This window comes from Xenopus laevis, chromosome 2L (assembly GCF_017654675.1).
Source record: "Xenopus laevis strain J_2021 chromosome 2L, Xenopus_laevis_v10.1, whole genome shotgun sequence".
Lineage (NCBI taxonomy): Eukaryota > Metazoa > Chordata > Amphibia > Anura > Pipidae > Xenopus > Xenopus laevis.
Genome location: NC_054373.1, coordinates 98539381 through 98562463, shown reverse-complemented (window position 1 = coordinate 98562463; position 23083 = coordinate 98539381). Strand labels below are relative to the sequence as shown.

At 38.0% G+C, this 23083-nt stretch overlaps 2 protein-coding genes across 2 annotated transcripts; one reads left to right on the top strand and one right to left on the bottom strand.

The window, feature by feature from the left end:
- Positions 1-1348: 1348 nt before the first annotated feature.
- On the bottom strand, positions 1349-19021 carry txlng.L (taxilin gamma L homeolog). The gene is made up of 10 exons (XM_018246870.2): positions 18871-19021; positions 9657-9933; positions 9269-9360; positions 8786-8956; positions 7529-7723; positions 6892-7011; positions 5448-5522; positions 4727-4819; positions 3735-3830; positions 1349-1877 (listed from the first exon to the last, which is right to left on the bottom strand). Exons 2-10 carry the CDS (start codon positions 9925-9927, stop codon positions 1551-1553), a joined length of 1440 nt encoding a protein of 479 aa, XP_018102359.1. The 5' UTR covers positions 9928-9933; positions 18871-19021; the 3' UTR covers positions 1349-1550.
- A 93-nt stretch (positions 19022-19114) lies between these two features.
- Positions 19115-22599, top strand: polr2j.L (polymerase (RNA) II (DNA directed) polypeptide J, 13.3kDa L homeolog). Its single transcript, XM_018246871.2, has 4 exons — positions 19115-19422; positions 20160-20249; positions 21162-21336; positions 22393-22599. Exons 1-4 carry the CDS (start codon positions 19370-19372, stop codon positions 22426-22428), a joined length of 354 nt encoding a protein of 117 aa, XP_018102360.1. The 5' UTR covers positions 19115-19369; the 3' UTR covers positions 22429-22599.
- Positions 22600-23083: the final 484 nt, after the last annotated feature.

Sequence of the window (23083 nt, the reverse complement as noted above, 5' to 3'; positions counted from 1 at the left end):
CATGGTGATTTCAGGCTTATATGTGGCTGCTTGTCCAGAGAAACCTAAGCTTCTGGCCATGGCTTGTGCCGATAGTGCTTCTTGGAACTCAGATATGTGTGTTCCAATGGAGAATCTGCATGGTGCACACTATATGCATCACAGTTTAGTGACCACTTTCAGTATGGGTGTATGATCTACTCCACAACAACTGGATTATTGCTGCACCTATACAAGTAATTCCACTTGCAGTTGTCCACAGCAGCTATAGTGGGACAAACAGACTTTTGGAATGGTGGCATCCTATGATGGTGCACTGAGCTCTTCAGTACGACCCAGTCTACTGCCAATGCTTACTACTGCAAATGACTTGTCTATGTGATCATTTATACAGCAGCAACTGCCAATTCTGCTAATTAGAAGGGGTGTTAAGATACTGTGGGACAAAGTATTCCTGCCTTTTATCAATTTACACTACATAAGACCTACCCAATACCTAATACCCATCCCTCATGTATATCAGAGACAGTATTGTATAGCTATATAAAGCAAACATTACCTAAATGAAAAGGTTGTCATTTTCTATTTTGGAGGCCAAAATCAATATTGGAACCTTCAGTGAATAAACCACAAACAAATCATGAATCATGCTTAGTAGTAGACGCCACGTTATAGAGTTAGAAAAAAAAAATCTCCATCAAGGTAGGCCTTACAAGTAAAAGAAGAATTCATTGGTAAAGTAAAACATAATTAACCAGGTATTATCCTACTCTATATTCTAATGAGGATAAATAGGTATTATCTTGTCAGTACAGCTGGTTGGCTTTAAACCCTAATAAGCAATGTCATGCTTTAACAGATTAAAGATTTATAGAGCAATTGCAAGATATACCCAAAACATTCTGATAAACAATTGGGAATTGCTAGAGAATTACAATCATTAGCCAACATCAAGTTGGACCGACTACAGTACAGCACTGTACAATTTTGTAATAATTTATACAAATTCATGCTTATCAAATATAAAAGTAAACTTCTGTACACTTACCTACAATGAAACTGAACAGTAGTAGGAATATAAACAGTTTCAGTTCTCCTATGCCCAAAAGGATTTCTAAATAGAACTGAGAAAGCTTCAGAAATCAAGGGGTGCAAAAAAAAATTAAAAATAAATAAATAAAACAGACGGACAAAGTAGCAAAGCCCTTGCAATCTCTTTTATCTCGTTTTAAAGGTTTATATTAACCCCTTCCTGACATGCTGCTCTTAACATGGGAGGTTCTTGTCATGCACCCCTTTATCAGAACATGTTCAACTAAACGAAAGCAGGTGTCAAACTGTGCAATAGGACAAAATATATTAGACTGTATGAATTTGCTAGGAAGCTTTATGTACCACATGTAGTTCAGTAGTCCTAAGAAAATACAGATATGGTAGAAAAAAGTAAGAAATTTGTCACCACAAAACAAATTACCACCAACAAATTATACACAAAATATATATGTATAGTTTATATTGATACATATATATAAGTCTGTGTATGTGTTTTCAAACAATGCCTACACCATGTCTTAGTCAACAGAATCAATGGCAGAAGGCGGCCCCTTTAGCACAGTGTTTTCTGTTGGGGCCTGTTCTTCTGAGGACTCCAGTGCAGGCCTGGGCTGAATTCCAGTCTCTCCTCTGTCTGGGATGCCATTTATTTCTTCAGTTGACTCTCCTGTACTTGTCTCTAATGTGTCACCCTCTGTGGGTTCTTCATCATCCAGCAGCTGCTCCTGAAGAACTTCAACCACCTTATTCAGCTGGTTTCTCTCGGTTTGAAGTGCCCTGCAGAGTTTCTCTAGACGCTCTAACTTAACCTGCAGAGCTTTGTATTCCTTGTCTCGTACGGTTTTCTGAGGAGCAAAGAGATGACAATGAGCCTTGCAAGTGAACACTTAAATACTGACATGCAAACTTTGCCTGCAATAACCATTTGTATACTCCTGGCAAGTATGAAGACTTGAGTGCTACAGGAATTTCTTAGCTAGAGAGAAAAAGGAAGTACCCACCTGATATGCATGCAAGAACGGCATATTGTATTCTATGGATATTATATATATCCTTGTTACTTCACTGGAAAGGAAGAATACCAAGAAAGGAATGTAAAGCTATATGAGGACAAGGAGGCTGTGGTGTCTGGTTAAGCAGTCAGCAACCAAGTGCAATGGCACCAATAAGTAGATTAAAATAGGCTCTGTCTCCATAAAGTCGAAATTTTCTATATTTAAAAAATTATGGAAGGAAAATATTGCGAATATCGGAAAATTGGGGAAAATGGCAAAATATGGATGGTATGCCAAGAGGTGGTTACTAGTAGAGCAGATGCTCTTCACCTTAATAGTATAAATACTATAAATAGTATAAAAGTGCATATATATTAATAAACATACATTTCTAATATTTTTGGTTTATACCTTCCCTGTTCTTAAATTCTGCTCTTTCTATTACCTTACCCCTTTGCCTTTTAATTTTGCAATCACTTATTCTCCTTTATTTGTTCCACCTTCTTTGCTTTCCCACATTTTAATTCTTATTCTTTCAAAAATTCCCCTTTTTGCCATCAAAAATGGCAGAGAAAAAGGAAATCATTTTTAAGAATTTGTATAAAATGGAGTCTATGGGAGACAGTCATTCTGTAATTTGGAGCTTTGTGGATAACTGGTTTCTGGATAACGGATCCCATACCTTTATTATAGCCTGTATTGTAACTTATATACAACATATGCACGATTAAGTTCAGCTACAGAAATGAAATTCACATCTATCAGGTGGTAAAGAGTTTTAAGTGCAAAAACTGCAATGTCTGGTCTGTATACCGAAGCAGCCCTGAGAGGGGGGGTCGCTGACCCTGTAAACTGTTCTAAATTGATACATTTAGTGGATACATTTCTTATCTTTGTCCCCGCTGAGCAGAATCTCTGGGTTTCATTATAGGCAGCTGTTAGAATTGATACAATAGTTGCTAATATTCCAGAGAAGCTCTTGTAAAATGTATCAACTAAATGTTGCAAAATTGTAACAGTTTAGAGTCTGCACCTGAATTACTGAGCTGTCAGACTCAAACACCAGGGACACGAACATTCAACTTTAAACTTATATTTTGGAAAAACAGTAAAAAAGAAATAATGGAAAGTAATTGAAAAAAGTCTTTATTTCTGCGGAACAATCTAAAAACAATTGAATTGAAAAAACTGTTTGGAAGATGAACCACCCCTTTAATAAAGATTTTTGGATAGATAATCATAAATTCCCTTGCAATTAGAGGAAATGTTTTCAAAATGTGTCAATATAAAATGCATATTTTTGTTACTAAACCTTAGTCTCCAAACTGTTGGATTTGCCACCCTTAGATAGGTTAAAGAATTGGAAGGGGGCCACCCAAACTGAGATGGGTAATGGCCATTTATGGTCTTAGAAATACCTGGAACTATAGGAGCAAGGCTGACCAGCAAAACAAAAGTGGACCACAATGGAGGACCGGAAGTAAAAAGTCTGAAAACATTTGGTTCAGAGGCTTTAAATGCATATAAACTATTTTCACTACAACAAAACGACATCTTAACCATATAAAACTATTCAACTTGCTCTATAACCCAATGGCATTTTTTTCTGTGTTTGGGAGAGATGGACTGGATGAGTAGATTCATTGTAACTTTATAGAAGTTTATGGTTATCTTCAACATGACACATATTCTGCCATATAAACTCACCTCTTCAGCCATTTGCAGTAGCGCTTTGTTGTTATTTTCCCACTTTGTGCGCCAGACAACGGTTTCCTTTTCAAGTTTCTTTATTTTCTTGGTCATCTGTTAAAGAAAAAAACACTAATTGAGTATTTCTCAGCTGCCTCAAGTCATGTGACTTGTGCTCTGATAAACTTCAATCACTCTTTACTGCAAGTTGGAGTGATATCATCCCCTCCCTACCCCCCCCAGCAGCCAAACAAAATAACAATGGGAAGGTAACCAGATAACAGCTCCCTAACACAAGATAACAGCTGCCTGGTAGATCCAAGAACAGCACTCAATAGTAAAAACCCATGTCCCACTGAGACACATTCAGTTACATTGAGAAGGAAAAACAGCAGCCTGCCAGAAAGCATTTCTCTCCTAAAGTGCAGGCACAAGTCACATGACTGGGGGCAGCTGGGAAATTGACAAAATGTCTAGCGCCATGTCAGATTTCAAAATTGAATATAAAAAAAACTGTTCTCTTTTGAGAAATGGATTTCAGTGCAGAATTCTGCTGGAGCAGCACTTTTAACTGATGTGTTTTGAAAAAAAAAAAAAAAAACATGTTTTCCGATGACAGGATCCCTTTAAAATGGCAATTTTCTATTTAGGCTTATCCAATAGCATTTACTACTTAAACTGTACTGGTTTATTTAGATGAAGCAAAGTTTTACATATGAGTGGTTTATGCAATATATTTTTCTTTACAGAGACCTACATTATTCGGGGGTATAGTTCACTTCTCTATCAGTAAAGCACTTTCCTTATTGATGAAAATAACTTTTAGTAGCAAATTATATCATTTAACCACAAAACATTATACAATAGTGCACATTGTTTAGATTAGGTGCAATCAAAAGCATTCCTTAAAAATTCACTGTAAGCAATACATTTCTAAAGCTTGTTTCAATGCGGGTTGGTTTTGGCATTTTTGAAAACACAAATATAATAAAAATAAAATGAAAACAGACCTTCTCCATTTCTTGGCGAAATGTTGTAAAAAGTTCATTACTTTTTGCCATTGTTGTTTGAAATTCCTCAAATTTATCCATGTAAAGAGAAAGCTGGAAAGAAAGTCAGGTTAGAAATAACCAAATGGAGTAAATTAAGGTTAAATAGTTCATTACAATTTCTACACTATTTTAAGATCTAGAAGTGTGCTCTACGACTGAAGGCTTGCTTGCTGTTGTGGTAATTCAAATAGTAGTCAAATGGTATTAAACACAGGGAATAAACTGCATTTTTTAACAAAGATATTTTGTTTTAATTAAGAGAATAAGTAGAACACATTTATTTGCTGGACTATAAAAATCACTTAATGGCCAACTGAAAGGAATCTAATACAGGTATGGGGCCTATTATTCAGAATGCTCGGGTGTTTTCCGGATAATGGATCTTTCAGTAATTTGGATCTTCATGCCTTAAGTCTATTAGAAAATCATGTAACATTAAATAAACCCAATAGGCTGGTTTTGCTTCCAATAAGGATTAATTATATCTTACTTGGGATCAAGTACAATGTACTGTTTTATTATTTCAGAGAAAAAGGAAATAATTAAAAAGAATTTTGATTATTTGGATAAAATGGAGTCTATGGGAGATGGCCATTACATAATTCTGAGCTTTCTGGATAACGGGTTTCCAATAAACGGATCCCATACCTGTACATCAGAAATATATTCAGTGACTTACCTGCTGTTTCAGTTGGCTTTCTTGTTGTTTTAATTCTTCAAACTTTTGCCTGGTTTCAGTTGCCTCATTTAACAACTGGGAATTAAAAGGCACATATTTACAATGCTGTTTGTTACAATAATGATATCCAGTGTAATATTAGGAATTCCCCACTTATTTGGTACTGTACAGGCACAGCTTTGGCCTGAGTGAAGCAACATGGAGCAGAGCAGAGATCGCCTGAAAAAAATGAAAGCAAGCATTTCCAGGCTGATCTCCACGTAGCCACATTCAGTCAGTGCAGCTTCAGGAAGCCGTTAATTAGCACGGATCGACTTCTCTCTGCATCATTAAAATCCACAAGAGCAACACGTGCCATTGCCCTCAAAGGAGAATTCAACCCCTCCCTTTAGGCAAAAGTCCCACTGGCCCCCCTCTCTGCCTCGCCCTAAGTGTTACCCCAGAATTGTGTCCCCTGTAGGATTACTGAGCGCACATGCAGAGCGGGCGCAATCTTCCGGCGCTTCGGTATCTTCAGGTCTTCTTCCTTCGCTACAGCAGTTATAACAAACCAGAAAACTGCTCCAACTGCACATGCACAGATATGCCACTCACATCTGAAGCGACAAATATAGCGCCTGTGAGCTCCACTGTGCTGACTATGCATGTGCGGTCAGTAATCCTAAAGGGGACACAATTCTGGGGTAACACTTAGTAGGGGGGAGGTGCAGTGGGGCTTTTGCCCAAGAGGGGTTTAGTTCTCATTTAAAGGAGAACTAAAGCTTAACTAAAGACATATATGTCTCCAAAGATGCCCCAGTAGTTCCCAGTCTTGTTTTCTGATGATTTACTGCACATGTTCTGTGCAGCCGTCACTTACCGAGCTTAGGGACCCACTCACAATACACAGTACACAGAATATAAAATGTCCCAGTATAAGGCTTGTTAGTAATTAATACATGGCAGCACAGAAACCAGTGCAACTAGCATCAGAATTTAATAATCAGCCCTGTAGCATCAGCTTATATTACAGGCCAACCTCATTTTCTGCTTGATAATTAGTGACAACCCCTAAGCTTAGCTTCTCAACAGCTGCTCAGAGCCCACTGAGCATGTGAGTGTCACAGACACTTTCCAAGATGGTGATCCCCTGTGACAAGTTTGAAGTCCTGGATCATTGCTGCTATTGAAAAGCTAAAACTTTAGGCTGGTGCAATAAGTTCATTATTTAATATATAGCATTTTAAGTTTAGTTCTCCTTTAATGTGCCATGTACAATTAAATCAAAGCCCTCTGTAAAACTACCTTTTTAACATAAAACAATTAAATTAACTGCAGTGCAACAGATCTCTGGTAAAATGGCAGGTCGTTTTTTTAATTAATCTATGTCTAGAACAAGTGAGAATACATTTAAACAATACAAAGCAGACATCCAAAGAATAAAAAAAAAAAAAATGCAACATACAAATTCTCTTTCCCGCTGATGCCTCTCTTCTGCTTCCTTCATAAGTTGAGTAGTTTGGTGAAGTTTGGCATCAATAAGTTGTTGCTGAAGTTCCTTATGTTTGAAGACTTTGTCAATGTGCTGAAAAAATTTGCAAATAAGGAAAAACGAGATTCAAAATTAGGCCCCTTGACTTGTAGAATATCTTGTAAACACAACTAATGCTCAATTAATAACAAAAAATAAACAAGAATTCTACTGCAACTTACAACTTGTGCAGATCATTTTAAAATTGGGAGACCTTTTGGAATATGGGGGAGCATTTTTGTGCCCCGCTAGTACATTCTGCCCTGCTCAGCCAGCAATCTAACATAACTCTTGTACGTTTCTCATTTTATGAACCACATATTTTTGGGTTGGATAAGCCTTGTACAAAAAAAAAAAAAAAAAAAAAAAAAAAAAAGAAATATGGTATGCACCACTTATTTTATTACGGGGCGGTAATATACATAAATACATACTTCTGCACTACAGAAGCTCAGAACTATAAAAATATAGTTCAAATAGAAACCGTAAAAGACTGCATGTACCATATTAAAATGTAGAGAATAGAAACTTTAACATTAAAGGCACAGAGCACATAGACAGGATAACCTACCTCTTCCCTCAGTGCATATTGCTCAATAAGCTTCTTTAATTTATCTCCCAGCTCAGCATTTTCCTGGCGAAGTTTAGCATTGTAGGCATCATGTTGCTCCATCTGTGCCTGGATCTCATTCAATGTTGCCTGGAAGTGAGCTGTGGCTTCCTTGCGCTCTTCCTCATATTCCCGTGCTTGGTGAAGATTTTCTTCCTAAATAACCAAAACAATAGACATCTTTGGGGAGGTGGAAATGTGCATAATTTGTTACTTTAAAAAGAGACCAGATGAATCACCTGAATACAATATCTCTATTAGAGGCAAATGAGACTGTACCATTCAAACCATTTTTTAATAAACAAGTAATAATAATATAAATAATTACTAAGGTACAATCCACGGGGGTAGAGGGGTGCCAAATGTTACAGCACCCCCCCCCCCCCCAACAACTTACCCGATACCCTTACTTGCAAACAAGTGATCCTCTTCCTTCCTTCTTAGTTTGCACGAGTGTGCATGCACAGAAGAGTTAAAAGCTGGACTTAAACAAAGAAAAAGCTGGCCTTTTCTCTCTAATGCACATTCGTTGGCCGCTAGATTTTGAAGAAATAATGAGGAAGGAAGAGGATCAGTTGCTTGCAAGTACCCCGGGCCGGTGCAGTTTCTGCTACCAGGGGGGGGGGGAGTAGATGCCCCCCCTAACAGGACTGTATTTAGGTCAGATGCCGCCCTAGACCCCACACACCATATTAAGTGGAAGTGATGTCAGCACGCCGTGCACGTGACATCACTTCCACGTGCTTCCTCGGCTCCCCTACACCTCAGCTCCGTCACCGGATTTCCTATGGAAATTTGTGGCAGAGGGTGGATTAAAAAAAAAAATAAATCCTGAAAAAATAGGCATGCCTTAATATAAATACGGACCTGTCCCCTAATGGATTGGACCTTCTCCTTTAAGAATCAAAGTGCATTCCTGTGTCTGCAAATAGCCCACCAATAAAATGTTAGACCCTTCATATGACAGATTTGAATGATAGGACAGTCAGAATGTGCCAATACCCTAAAACACTGTTTTTTTAGGTAAATAGTTACAATGAATGCACAGCAGAAATGCGTGCTTGCATGTGCTGCTATACAATTAGAGCACAAGCTGACCAGTTAAGCCGTTTCTGATTTTACATTGTACTGTGTATACCTGAAAAAGTAGCTTCAACTTTACTGCATTACAATTATTTGATGTTCCTGTTTGAATATCAAGCAGCAAAGCAAACCAACCTTTAAGGTTTTGTTGTGTCTCTGAAGCTCGCGGCAGAGAGATTCAAGTTTACTTCGTGCTAGAATTGCCTTGCTGTGTTCACTCTGCAGGTGAACCTTTTCTTTTACCACCTGCGATTGCTTCTTCTGCAAAACCTTCATCTGTTTTTGGAAATTCCGAGACTCTTCCAACTAATAAAAAAAAAAAGTAGTAAAAATAATACTTCAATAAGAGACAACTGAATTCACAGATCACTTATTAGTTTACAAATTTTTTCACGCAGTGTTATATAACAGGTTATAAATGTAAGGGATCTATTAACGGGAATACCCAGGACCTGGAGTTCTCCGGGGTATAAGAAGAGTCCCACTACTGCAGACACAAGACCCCAAATGCACATCTCATGGAGTAAAAATTAATTTTTATTGCTAGTTAATAGACATTTATGTTCCATTATTCAAATCTATAAGCGCAGTTGGTATCCTATTTGTGAAAATACTTACAAGATCAGCATATTTCTTGCAAAGAGCTGCTAGTTTCTCTTCAGGGCTTTGCAAAGTATTTAAAGCTTGCATCAAAAGTAATACTTCTTTACCTGCAAGAAAGATGTCATGTCAAAACATCTGGTCAAATCATCTGCCCCATAACGATTTGCATTCACCATTTCTTGACTCTTAGAGAAGTGGTTACATATACAAATAGTTGAGTCACTTATTCTAGAGGGGATATAAATTATCAACATCACTTCTCAGCCTCAACTCCAGAATATTCAGTAAATGAGAATTAGAATTCATGAAAGTAATGAATTCAAGTAATAAAATTAATAAAATGAATAAAAAATAATTATTGAAAAGTAGAATTCACTTTGTGTTAATTACAAATGTGCTTTACCTAAATTTTTCTCTTTAATTCTCTCGTTGCTCTGATCTTGCTGCCCATCGGGAGGGTCAAGCCGAGCCTCCTCTTTTCCTGGGGTTTCTTCCCGGGTTTCTTTTGCCAAATAATTGGACACTTCAGAATCCTCAATATTTCCACTTTGTTCTTCATCCCGACAGACAGAAGTAGTCAGTTCAACACCATTTACTACAGGGTTTGAGAGCTTGCTGTTCATCAACTGGTCTGAGATGCTGCTGTCAGTTGTTTCAATTTGACTATCATCCATGGCAGCCTGTTGAAAAAGCAGTAAGCATAAATTATAGATCTCATAAATTGTCCATTATGGCAAAAAATGACAAATATCTTTGTCAAAACGAAGAGTGATGGTTGCAAATTCAACCTGAAGAGAAATCTTAAATACCATTACAATACTACAAAGATTGCACATCTTATTTAAAGCCTCTACATTTGAAACCATTTGCAAAGCTATGCATTAAATTATGCTAATGCCAGTGTTCTCCCCAGGCCATATTTACCAGACGCATGGCCGGCACTTTTTTTGTGGCTATCCTGCTCCTCTGTCACCTGCACCTGACTCCCACTAATCCAATAAAAAAATAAATAAAAAGAATCTGGTAATCAATGGTCAAAAAAGAAATGTTCAGCATAAGTCGTAGTTATTAAACAGATGTCAGAAACCATTGTTTTAATTAGGAAACACATTTTAAACAGGACAAAATCAGAAATTCAAAGTCACACTCTACTTCCTGTGTTTTAGAGCACAATCAAAAAAAATCAGCAATCCACTCAGATGTCTCCATATAAAGAACTGCTCCTTATCTCACAGACTGCAACTGGGGTAAAGGAGGGTGGTGTTCATACAGAGGGTTTTTCAGTGGACTAGTGACTGACTTTTTTTCATTGTGCTTGGACAAACGAAAAACCAGAATGGGACTTCATGTTTTAGATAAATAAAAAGTATTTTTCTTAATTATAGGTATAAAATATGTTCACTACAAGCCCAGTTAATTGAACCGACATTGAAAAGGAGGTTAAATGTCCCCTTAGACTATTAAAACCCTCTAATGGGATTGGACTAGACATGATTAATAAAAATGAGTGAACCAGTTCTCAAAGTATCAGACAGATAAATATTCTTGCCTGCAAAGTTCCACCCCACCTTTACCATGCCCAGTATGCACCTACGGCACTCTGTACCACATAGCAAACTCGCATACAAATGGCCCTGGGTACATATCCTAAAATGATTTGCCATCTCACAATATTTTCACTTGCACTAATGCCTCAAAACTTAAATCATTAAGTAAAAAAAACAGGTACTGACCACGAAGGCAAAAAGAACAGAACTTGATACCCAAAACATGCAACCTGGCCACTCCATGGCAAGAAAAAAAAATAAATAAAGGGAGCATTACTGTACACCAATTGTATATAATTAGAAACAGCTTCAATTAGAAATCAAGGTGGGGCAAAAAGGAAGCAGAACAGTTTGAATTTGTGCCAATTGATTTTGTAATGTGCTTTATTATTTTTCTTCCAACTGCCCGATTTAAGACACTGGATAAGCAGCTTTAACCACATAAAAAGTATAAAGGTTAGCAATAAGTAACCCGAGTAGCAACATGCAGAAAAAAAACCTGTCCCAGGTATTGCAACACCTTAGTGTACATTTCAGGTATTTCCTATGGAGTGTGGTGGAATCTCTTCATGTGTGTATGTTACAGAACATTTCTTGTTGGAATATCCAACCCCTGCGTAACTTCAACTTTGGGACTGATGCTTGAACATTATTATCCTGAAGAATTTTTTTTGTTAATATTGGGTTGAATTTATCAGACCCTCGACTTTAACAAGGGCCCCAGTCCCTGAATTAGCCCCACAGCATGATGGAACCTCCACCAAATTTGACAGTAGGTAGCACGTGTTTTTTTTGGAATGTGGTGTTCTTTTTGTTATGACCAAATAACTACATTTTTGTCTCATCAGTCCAAAACACTTTGTTCCAGAATGACTGAGGCTTGTCTAAATGAGCTTTTGCATACAACAAGCGACTCTGTAGCGCGAGTGCAGAAAGGGCTTCTTTCTCATCACCCTGCCATACAGATGTTCTTTGTGCAAATTGCGCTGAATTGTAGAACGATGTACAGATACACTATCTGCAGCAAGATGTTCTTGCAGGTTTTTGGAGGTGATCTTTGGGTTGTCTGTAACCATTCTCACAATCCACCACATATGTCGGTGCTGTATTTTTCTTGGCCTGCCAGACCTTGGCCTGCCTGTGGCCTTCCATTTCCTGATTCCTTTCCTTACAGTTGAAACTGACAGTTTAAACATCTGAGATAGCTTTTTGTAGCCTTCACCTAAACCATGATACTGAACAATCTTTGTTTTCACATCTTTTGAGAGTTGCTTTAAGGATCCCATGCTGTCACTCTTCAGAGTCAAACAGAAGCACAACTTGCAATTGGCCACTTTAAATACCTTTTCTCATGATTGGACACACCTGCCTACGAAGTTGTAGGCTTAACAAGATAATACAACCAATTTGGTTTTACCAGTAATCAGTATTGATCAGTTACATGCATTCAGATTAGCAAATAGCTTCTGAAATCCTACAGACTACAACCATATATGAACTCTGCATCTATGCAACTGCCCCTGACCTTAGGTACTTTAAAGGGAATGTCAACACTAAAAATAATTTTGCCTAGTAACAGAATACATAATTCTAAGCAACTTTGCAATATACATTGATTACAAATTGTGTCTGGTTTTTAAGTTATATGTATTGCTATTGAAATCAGTGTTGTTTGTCCCTCTGTCCTGATGGCTCAGACTGTTGATAGAATGCAAGACAAGCCAGCGGTTTAATTGACCTGTCTTTGCTGGGGAACCAAGACTTTTGCAACTTTGTTTAAAAAGTAACAACCAGGAGTAAAGCAAATGTTGCACCTGCTTTTAATAGCAATTGTTCTTACACATAACTTTAAAAGAACTGAAAATATTTAAGAATTGTATACTGGAAAATTGCTTAGAATTATGTTTTCTTTAATTAATTAGGCAAATTTTTATTTTGGGTGTTAAATTTCCCTTTAAAGGCACTGGATATTTGGTTTCTGATGAAACCGTTACAGAAACAAAACAGCTTAGCATATACAACAGATTTCTGCATCATAGCTGGGCATAGTTTCTACATAAATGAAAAATATAAATGGGTTTACTGCACAGTGCTTTGCCCTCAAGGAGCGCTATACAAATAAAAATATACATACAATGTATGTGACCAGGTGTTTTGGCAGATTGTGACCATACAGTCTAGTCATCTGGGCATGCATGTCACCTCAGTGGACCCACATCAACAGACCATGAGTTTGCCTAGACTGAAACGTCTCATAAAGTGTACCGGTATGGTGTCAGCAGATGAGGAAGCGAGAGGAGACATAGCTTTTCTTCACTTCCTGCCAGATACATTGGCCGGTATAAACAAAAATGTAATTTGGTTATCCCAATGTAGTGGTTGCAGGGTAATGTAACTATGCCACTATATGCAAGGGCTGAGAGCAGCTGCAACAGCATCAAACTATATGTAAATTGCTGCTGCATTACCATTCCTAGCAGGCCTAGGATGACTGACATTAGATCACAATGAATATGACAGAATTGTACTTCCTGAGACCAACTACACAGTATATTTGTTTTATGGCAGGGGTTGCTATAAACTACTACAGAGTGATACTATATATTGCGCATGGGAAAGCTTGTGTGTGTCTGGGCTTGTTTTGAATCTCAATCTGAACACGATACCACCCTTTGTATGGAAGGTTTCTCTATAAAACTTCTGCTCAGCAGTTTATTAGAACCAACATCCAACCAAAGTAATGACAATAGGAATCTGCAAGTTCCTTATAAGTTCCCTTAAAGGGACACACACACTAAATGAATAATGTATATAATATAATAAATACTGGCACCCACCTTACTGGGTAAAATGTTTTTTACAATTATGTTTTAGTATTTACTGCATACCAATACAGAGGCATAACTACAGAGAAGGCAGCAGGCCCTATGCTTGCTATATCAAATCTGAAAGAAAGCCAGGGTTTGGCAGATGCTAGTCCACTATCTGTCTGACTGCATAAAGTAAATCTGACAGCTTGATAGAGGTGGAATAATGGTCTGGGACCGTTTGCACGGTTTTGGACGAGGCTCTTGTACCACTGAAACCAAAGCAGCGTACAAAAACATTCCAATTAAACATCTGTGGGATGAATTGATTTAAATGCTTAGTACAAGCCAGGACACAGTGCCAACCTTGAAAAGGGCTTGTGCAGTTTACTGCATGCAAATCCCACAAATAAAAGCTTATAGAAAGTCTTTGCAGAAGAGTAGAAGCTGTTAAGGGGTGGTTCACTTTTACATTATATTTTAGTATGTTATAGAATGGCTAATTCTAAGTAACTTTCCGATTGGACTTTTTTTTTTATAGTTTTTGAATTGTTCTTTTGACTTTTTCCACCTTACAAACGGGGGTCATTGACCCCTTCGAAAAAAAACAAATACTCTGTAAGGCTACAAAATGTATTGTTATTGCTACTTTTTATTCCTAATCTTTCTATTCAGGACCTCTTCTATTTATATTCCAGTCTCTTATTCAAATTAATGCATGGTTGCTACAGTAATTTGAATGCTAGCAACTGAAATTGCAAACAGGAGAGCTGTTGAATAAAAAGCGAAATATATAAAAAAAACAGAAATAAAAAAATGAAAACCAACTGCAAATTATCTTAGTTTTCTCTCTACATAATACTAAAAGTTAATTTAAAGGTGAACAACCTTTCACACAGCAAATAGAGGGTAATTGATATAAATACCTTGCTTTGGGAAAGAGATGCTGGACAAGCAGGTGCCTGGATACTTCTGCCAATATGCTGTAAATATTAATATGGCCTAGACAAATGGCCTTGAAATCCCTAATTTAGAACAGGTTGTAAATGACACATTCATGTGGACTCCCACCCTGTACATAGGTAATGAATGAGGGGGGGTCCTGCAGTGTGTAAATGGGGAACTAAAGTCTAAAATAGAATAATGCTAGAAATGCTATATTTTGTATACTAAACATAAATATGATCTTACTGCACCACAAGCCTAATTAAACAAATGATTTATGCTTTTTAAAGTTGGCCGCAGGGGGTCTTTGCAAGACCATACACATGCTCAGTGTGGTCTGGGCTGCTGTTGGAAGGCTAAGCTTAGGGATTGTCATAAATCAAAACAGCACAAGTCAAATAATATCTGCCAGAAGCTGATACAGCAAGACTGATTAATAATCAGAATATGCAGACTGCACTGGTTCCTGTGTTGTCATGTAACTTTCAGCAGATTCGTTCAGTCACCTTCACCTGTGCAATCGTGCTCACTCTCCAGTCAGGCCACACCAGGAGACCCAGAGACAATTTCAACAAACAAGGGTGTGGATGGAGCACATCAAACGCAGTCTCTGCCGCAAATAATTCTTTATTGCTTCACAACATGTTTTGGATCCCAAGGATCCTTCTTTATTGCTTCAAAACATGTTTCGGATCCCAAGGATCCTTTATCAAGTGATAAAGGATACTTGGGCTGGTACAGAAGTCCAATCCAAAATATAATGTACAACATTTCAAGCCTACTTCTTTATTTACGCTTTAGTTCTCCTTTAAAAGACTAGATAGACAAACATTTGACTGACAGTTTTCATAGATCACTTAAGTAAGCACTGATTTAGATCACATGGACACAGGAGATGGCGACAGATTCATATAAAATTAGGCCCAAGGAGACCATTCCATATATAAGGGACCAAACTGTAAAATTACTGTATTTGTCCTTGGTTTGTCTTGCACTTTCTAAGCACCCTGTCTTGTATTGTTAAATCTCTTATCCCCTCTCAATCCATTAAACAATACAATGCCAAAGAGTTACCATCTCTCTGCTAGCAATTTCAATTGATATATACTTCTGTAATGGCTGTCAAGCCACAGCACTCATCACCTCACACTGCCCTCCTGCATTGTCATTATCTCCTTACAAGAAACCAGCTGGGGCATGGACATCAAAGGGTGTGCTGAAAACACCAATAGTGTTATAGGCATAGCTCTTTAGTGCATACATGTTTAAAGGGAAATGTAACAATCTTTCAACACAATGCAAATGTTAAAATTAGTTCACCTTTAATTACAGTAAAAAGAAATATGAAGTGTACGCAAAGCTACTCAAAGAAGTGGCTGTTTTAATTAGATTGGGATAAGAAATGCAGGCTAGTGGTGTCACAGCAATGAGTAGGAGGCAGCAGCATGCTGATCCAAGTGACTCACGCCATATAATCATGTAATGTAACTTGTTTCTATATGAAACACCAAATGTTAACACCATAAACTGAACAAAAAAAAGCAACCACTGCTTTCAAGCAATTAAAATAACACATGTGATTACTTCTAGGCAAAGATTCTCAATTATTATTAGGCAAAAACAGCCCCACAGGCCTAATCGGTAGTGACTATGGTGTCTTCCAGTAGAACCTCTGGTTTGTGCCAGAATATACATATTGCCAGTATCAACCTGCAGGTGAGCTTTACTCTTTTAAAAAATTCTTCCTTAGATTTAATTGGTGTTCATCTGTACAATGGGAATATTTATTGTTTGTGGTTTTAAATTACAGAAATGATAATACATTCGACTGGCATTGTACAGACACTGACAGGTTAAGACAGAAAAAAAAAAAAAGCTAATCACAAGGGGTGGCAATTTGCTAGACACCCACTATTAAAGGGGTTGTTCACCTTCCAAACACTTTTTTCAGTTCAGTTGTTTTTAGATTATTCCCCAGAAATAAAAACGTTTTCAATTACTTTCCATTATTTTCCAAAATCTAAGTTTAAAGTTGAATGTTCGTGTCTCTGGCGTTTGAGTCTGGCAGCTGAGTGATTCAGGTGCAGAATCTAAACTGCTACACTTTTGCAACATTTAGTTGTTACATTTCTTTGGAATATTAGCAACTATTGTATCAATTCTAACAGCTGCCTGTAATGAAACCCAGAGATTCTGCTCAGCAGGGACAAACTTAATATATCAACTAAATGTATCAATTTAGAACAGTTTACAGGGTTGGCGACCCCCCTCCCCCTTCCAGAGCTGCTTTAGAAGGTGAAAAATGACCGTTTAGGGTAGAACTACATAGGCGATTTCAATGCGTTTTTGGCTAATGGGACACGATGCACTAAAACCCAGGCGTCAAGTCGGATGCGACAAAAAATAAGGTAAGCAACAGCAATGTCGGATGGTGTCTCAGTGTTCATCCGACACGACTGCGACACCATCTGACCTTGCTGTTGCTTACCTTATTTTCCGTCGCAGTGAGTTGGATCCACAGAAAATGCGTGGAAATCGCCCACGTAGTTCTACCCTTACACTTCAATATTAGAATAACGGTGACACATAGAAAATAGAAAGTAATTGGAAAAAGTCGTTATTTCTGGTGATCTATCGGAAAACAACGTTGTTTGAAGATGAACAACCCCTTTAAGTACAATTGCTTATCTAAGGCCAGCTGCTCTGCTTATCTGAAAACTGCACTGGCCTGGTTTACTATGGTAGTGAGCGTCAATTCCATCATCTTCTTGCCATTCCCAGGGATCTCTTGAGGCCGGTCTAGGCTATGCATATTTACAGAAGAGTAAATGGAGTAAAATTGTAACTCTTACTTAAAAAGCCAAGCGTTTTCTCTACTGGCATACACACAACCCAGGGCCATAGCAAGAATTCTGGGCAAAGGAATGAAGATGGTGCAGAACTCACTAAAAACAGTACTCTGAGCCGCTGAACTTTTCAGCAAAGAGGAGCACCAAAAATTTAAAAGAAGCATCTACACTAGAGTATGAGAATACTCTGGTATAAGGCATCCTGTATGTCCTTTCTGTGTTAGAAGCCTTTCTAAAAGGCCAAACATATTAACCTTTGTGTGTTTTGCCCAACAAAAACAATTTAAAATGTTTACATTGAATTAAATAATACTACCATACCTCCTACTCACTTTCTTCTACAGCAATATGACTGCATTCGAAGTGGGGTTTTTTTTACCCAGCAGTAGAAATAATAATGGAAACAGGAGCAATATGATTTAAGTATTGAATAAACTAATTATTTCCGGGTGTCCCTACAGTATGCCATTAAGCTACAACTCCCACCAGCAGTAGAGCCTACTGCTCGAAACCGGTCGTGAGAATAAAATAAAGTTGCAGCTTGTCTGCATTCGTTGCCACAACACCTTATTCCTTTTATAATACATGGCTGCTGTTGGGACAGAACCAGCGGAATAGGAACATTAAGTAACAGCTGTTACCATCACAGTTGTAATAGACTATTTTTGAAAAACAGCGGGGGCCATTTATCAACATTGGGCAAATTTGCCCATGGCAACCAATCAAATTGCTGCATTTATTGTTCTACTTGTAGCTGGCTTCAAAAAGCTAATCACTGATTGGTTGCTATAGGTAACTGCCCATGGGCAAATTTGCCCAGTGTTGATAAATGAGCCCCACTGTCTTTCCTGTGCGTCTCCTTTCTTTACTAGGGATATCCATGCAACCAATATGGTTTTTACCAGATACAGCAATTCCCCTCAATGTTGCAATTGTGTCTGGGGTTAACTGATCAGTAATAGCTAGAAAAATAAGCAAAGAATTCTCCTGACACAAGTACACGTTTACAGGCCGACTGATCAACACTCACAGGGCTATTCAGGCGAGTATTTTGACATATTGGTCAAACATTGGCCCTCTTCATCTATACTCAAGCCTGATAGCAACGAACTCAGATATGGTACTGGGCTAGCACAATACACATTCTTCCATCGCTGGTGTAACACGTGCACCAGTCCAGCCCATTCATTCCAGCTGATTAAAGTGCTTTTATTATACTGTGGATGGACAGAAGCCCTTAGCCAGTGCAGTTCTGTAGTTACTGCTACACACTACTTGCAAGAACATGGAACCGTGGCCCAACTGAGATGCAGACTGTACTAAACACATGGACATTGTACATTATAACTCCCCTCCCCTACTCAATGGGGACTGACAGGTGGCATGGGACTCGCTTTCTTACAAAGTCTGGCAGCCGCGGAAGCGCAGAACGCAGGACAATAAAGCATCATGAAAGCATTGGACTTTACCTGCTGGAATTCCTCTAGCCTCCCCGCTTCCTCTGATACAGCGCAACCCTTTTTAACCACAGTCGATATACTGTGACGCACTCCTGTAAATGCCGCGCTCTGACAAACACCAGCGACCCCAGGGCTACTTCAGCACGCTGTAGCCTTCCAACCAATCAGGGCCGTCACCGGCGTTCATGTGATGGGTTGAGGAAGCACTCCAGCTGCCATTTTTGAGACTGGCGGGGTGTTTGCGTTGATGGCAGTCCCTGATTTGTATCTGTTGGACCTATATTACGAGCAAGTAACTAGAGTTAGTTTTAGTATCTATTTTTCCTTTGCAAACAGTGTAAGTGCCCACATGAAACCACCTGACAACTGCGGATAAGATTTAGCATGGGATGTAACTGCGATGACGGAAGTGACGCCATTCGCGTTCTAGTGAAGTCATCAGAACAAGCAAAGCGGCAGTGAGAGTGTTGAGAGCAGCCGAAAATTTGCAGGGACTGCCTCTTGCACCATGAACGCGCCACCAGCGTTTGAGTCTTTTCTACTGTTCGAGGGTGAAAAAAAGTAAGTGTTTTATGTGGTTATAATGGCCCATAAACAGCATTTCCTGCTAATTAAACGAACCCCAAACCTGCACACGACCATAGATGAAAGACTGCTACAAATCAGGGATGCTGCCCTAGCTGTAACATTAACCCAGAATAGGTTAGGCTCCCTACTGAAATTTAGTCAAGCTACCATCAAATGATGCGCAATTTGATTCTGTTTTACGCAATCGGTCCTGTTGCTAGCAATTAAATTGGAAGTAAATGAATGAGGCTCCTATTGCATGCAAGATTTTTTTTCCAGGTAACTGTCAGGTAGAAATTGTGAATGGGAATTGGAGGCAGATCCGTGAGGCACAGGTTTCAAAGTATAACTTGCCACCTTCCCTTGCCCTTAGATAATGTAATTTCTGTGATGATGGCACTTTGTATTTTGGGTTATGTTGGACAGTGGGTCACAGGTTGGTTGTGTGTCTACTCATACCGATAGTGGCGGCATAGCAATTTTATGATCATAACTTTGTAACTAAAATCCCTGTTTTTAAAAATACTTGCACTTGCATAGATACTTAATTACTTCTGAAACTGGACCAGGCAATGTGCATTGATCAATCCCCTTCCTATAGTCCATTCACCTTATCACCCAACTGTCAGTTTATGTATGTTGTATTCTTTCCTGCTGTTGCTATGCAATAAATATGAAGATAAGTTTTATCTTGAATAACCATCTAATTAATAATTATTGATAATGTTTAGGATAACGATCACTAAGGATACCAAGGTACCTAATGCCTGTTTGTTTACAATCAACAAGGAAGATCATACAATTGGGAATATTATTAAGTCGTAAGTATTCATTTTTTAATCATTACTTCATTGAAATTAAGGAAGAGCGGCACTATCCAAATAGCTTTGTACTTCAGCCCTGGCTTTACCCTTCCTTTATGTTTTTTTGCAAAATAAACTCCCTGTCTGTGACCTCAATTTCACTAGGATATTAGTCCGTTCATCAGTCAAGTAGTTTCCATGCTCATCTCAGTTAGGAGACTTAAGTCAATTGCTGAAAATTTATACAGAAGAATACAGCCATAATCTGACTTCCTAAGTTAATCGTGTTCAGATGTTTGGGTGGATCTACTGGATATTACCGATACTATAGCAAAATAGTGATAATAACAACAACCATATTTTTATGTGTATTTACTCTTGGTTTACACTAATTGGGAGGGGGGTTGTTGAACCAGAAAGGGAGTGAGGCCTCGAAATCAAGAGGTCTGAAAATCTGTGCCTTATAGGACAAGGTAAGTCCCCCAACCCAGTCACTGAAAAACTATCCCTTGTTGTGTTTTTTTAGCACAAGCTAGCTTTACATTTCCATTAACTCCTCCTAAAAAGCTTGTGGCTGCCATATTGGATTTGTGTATGTCATATTATACATAATGCATGCCTATCCCATACAAACAGACTCTAAAATGTAAGTGGCTCATGCTCATAGTCTGAATCTTTCTTAGAAACCCAAATTTCAGTGAATCTAGCTCAGCCCAACTTGTTAAAATCAACTTCTTTAAATCTAAGCTCCAGTGGAATGCTTGCCCACTAGATAAGGTGGGTGTGAGCGTATTCTTTTATTTTTTTATAAAGCAACATTTAAGCTGAACATCGTTCATTCTGGGGGTGTACTTGTCTTTTACTATGATAACTTCTTTTGTTGTACATCTGAGATAGCATGTCTGACTTTGTAATCTTATTTTATTTTAGACAGTTGCTGAAGGATCCTCAGGTGTTGTTTGCAGGTTACAAAGTCCCACATCCTCTTGAGCATAAAATTGTCATAAGAGTTCAGACAACACCAGACTACAGCCCCCAAGAGGCATTTACCAATGCAATCACAGACTTGATAAGCGAGCTTTCCCTTTTAGAGGAAAGATTTCGGGTATGTATAAAATCCTGTTGTCTATTCACCCTTTACTGCCAGACAATTTTCCACAAAACGTTTAAACAAAATGCCAAGCAGTATTTTATCATGTTGTGCCTTTTGTGGCATTTCCTATTGGGACATTTTAGTTTACCTCAGAAACATCAGAATAATTCTGTTTTACAAGCGGAGTGCTGCTCTCAGGGCAGTATATAATGTTATTGCTGTTGAAATCCATATTTATCTTTTTCTGCTCTGCATTCACTGTTGGTTCTTAAGTCATTCCTCTTCAGGTCTCTTAATTATCTGGTTTGTGCTACATTGTTTCAGGAAAGAACTACTATTGCAAAGAATATGAACAGCAGGACAGATACTGCTTTGAATGGCATTTACTTTTTAAACCACCATTGAAAGGTTGTTTAGAATTATATTTATTATGCAAATAAAATCTCTAGTTAATATGTATACAAATACAACTGATTTTATTCATACCCTAGTACCAAGTATACTTGGAGGTAAAACTGCTTCCCAACTGCATTTAAACTTCAAGCTAGGTAAATGCAGAACAGAAGGCCAACCAACTAAAATCACTATAAAAACTGCCACTGTCTTAGGATATGTATCATTATCATTCTAACAAGCTGATTCTAAAATATACCCCTCTAATAACTTACATGATCATGGAAAGGTGCTTTTTCCCTGGTGGATTCGTTTTTATATATGATTGCATAGTCATGGTCAAGCAAGGGGGCTGAACTAGAGTATATATTTATTTGGAGGGGGGGTTTTGAATGTAATCCGGACCAATATTGCATTCTATTGCATATTTGAATTTTCAGATTCACACCCATAGTAAAGTGGGTATGTTTCATTAAGTCCCATGATGCTCATTCTACTTTTTATTGAGTATTATACTTGCCAGCAAATGCATTTGCAACAGGTTATTGCATTTATTTAACTAATGGTACAGCTCTTAAAAGATGGCTAACACAGGGTCATTGCTTTCTGATATATATTCACAAATAATACTAAAGGCCTTATTATATATAAAATAATATTTATATCTGTTTACAGGTTGCTATTAAAGATAAACAAGAAGGAATTGAATGAGCCAAATCTATGGAAGGAAGAGCTATAACTTTATTATTGAAAGCAAGCACTCACTCTCTTTTTTTTGTAGGGAGCATTTATGCAGGCCAGTAGGTTATTGTATTTTGTTTTCTTTTTTTGTATGTATGGATGATGTATACTTTTATAAATAAAATTACTTGTCTTATGTAATAACCTTTGTTTGCAGTTCCTTTGTTTACATTTTCTCTGATTACTGGCATGGTGGTGCCATTTATCAAAAGAGAACCCATTTTCAGCCTGAAAAGTAAAGTCCTTTTGTTGGTAGATGGAACATTTTCTAATGGGACCAGTGTTGTTCGTGGAGTTTCTCCGGGAGGGGGTCTTTGTAAATACCTCAGGCCTTTTGCTGATAACAAAATTGCACAATTCCAGATAAATCATTCATGGGGCATCTTTGAAGGGTTTTGTAGAAGACAGCATGGCCATGGACTTGTCACGTGTTTTCTAATATATAAAGCCCCCTTCCCGAGTAACCAGCTAAAAGTTTATATAATCTCATGCACTGTAATTGTTAAACTAGAAGTGTACAGTTCTTCTTCAAGCTTATAAAGAATTTAATCTAAATCCCTCTGTCATGAGGGGTCATGCGAAAGCTCCTTTACAACACTATGGGGTAGTTCACAAAAGAGCCATT

Excerpts from the sequence above, each read along its gene's own strand:
- txlng.L (XM_018246870.2), bottom strand. The coding sequence starts at position 9,927 with ATGGATGATAGTCAAATTGAAACAACTGACAGCAGCATCTCAGACCAG. Across the intron at positions 7,012-7,528 it reads AATATGCACTGAGGGAAGAG|CACATTGACAAAGTCTTCAA; the intron begins GTAGGTTATCCT and ends AAATTTTTTCAG. Across the intron at positions 3,831-4,726 it reads TTCGCCAAGAAATGGAGAAG|ATGACCAAGAAAATAAAGAA; the intron begins GTCTGTTTTCAT and ends TTTCTTTAACAG.
- polr2j.L (XM_018246871.2), top strand. The coding sequence starts at position 19,370 with ATGAACGCGCCACCAGCGTTTGAGTCTTTTCTACTGTTCGAGGGTGAA. Across the intron at positions 19,423-20,159 it reads CTGTTCGAGGGTGAAAAAAA|GATAACGATCACTAAGGATA; the intron begins GTAAGTGTTTTA and ends GATAATGTTTAG. Across the intron at positions 21,337-22,392 it reads TTTTAGAGGAAAGATTTCGG|GTTGCTATTAAAGATAAACA; the intron begins GTATGTATAAAA and ends ATCTGTTTACAG.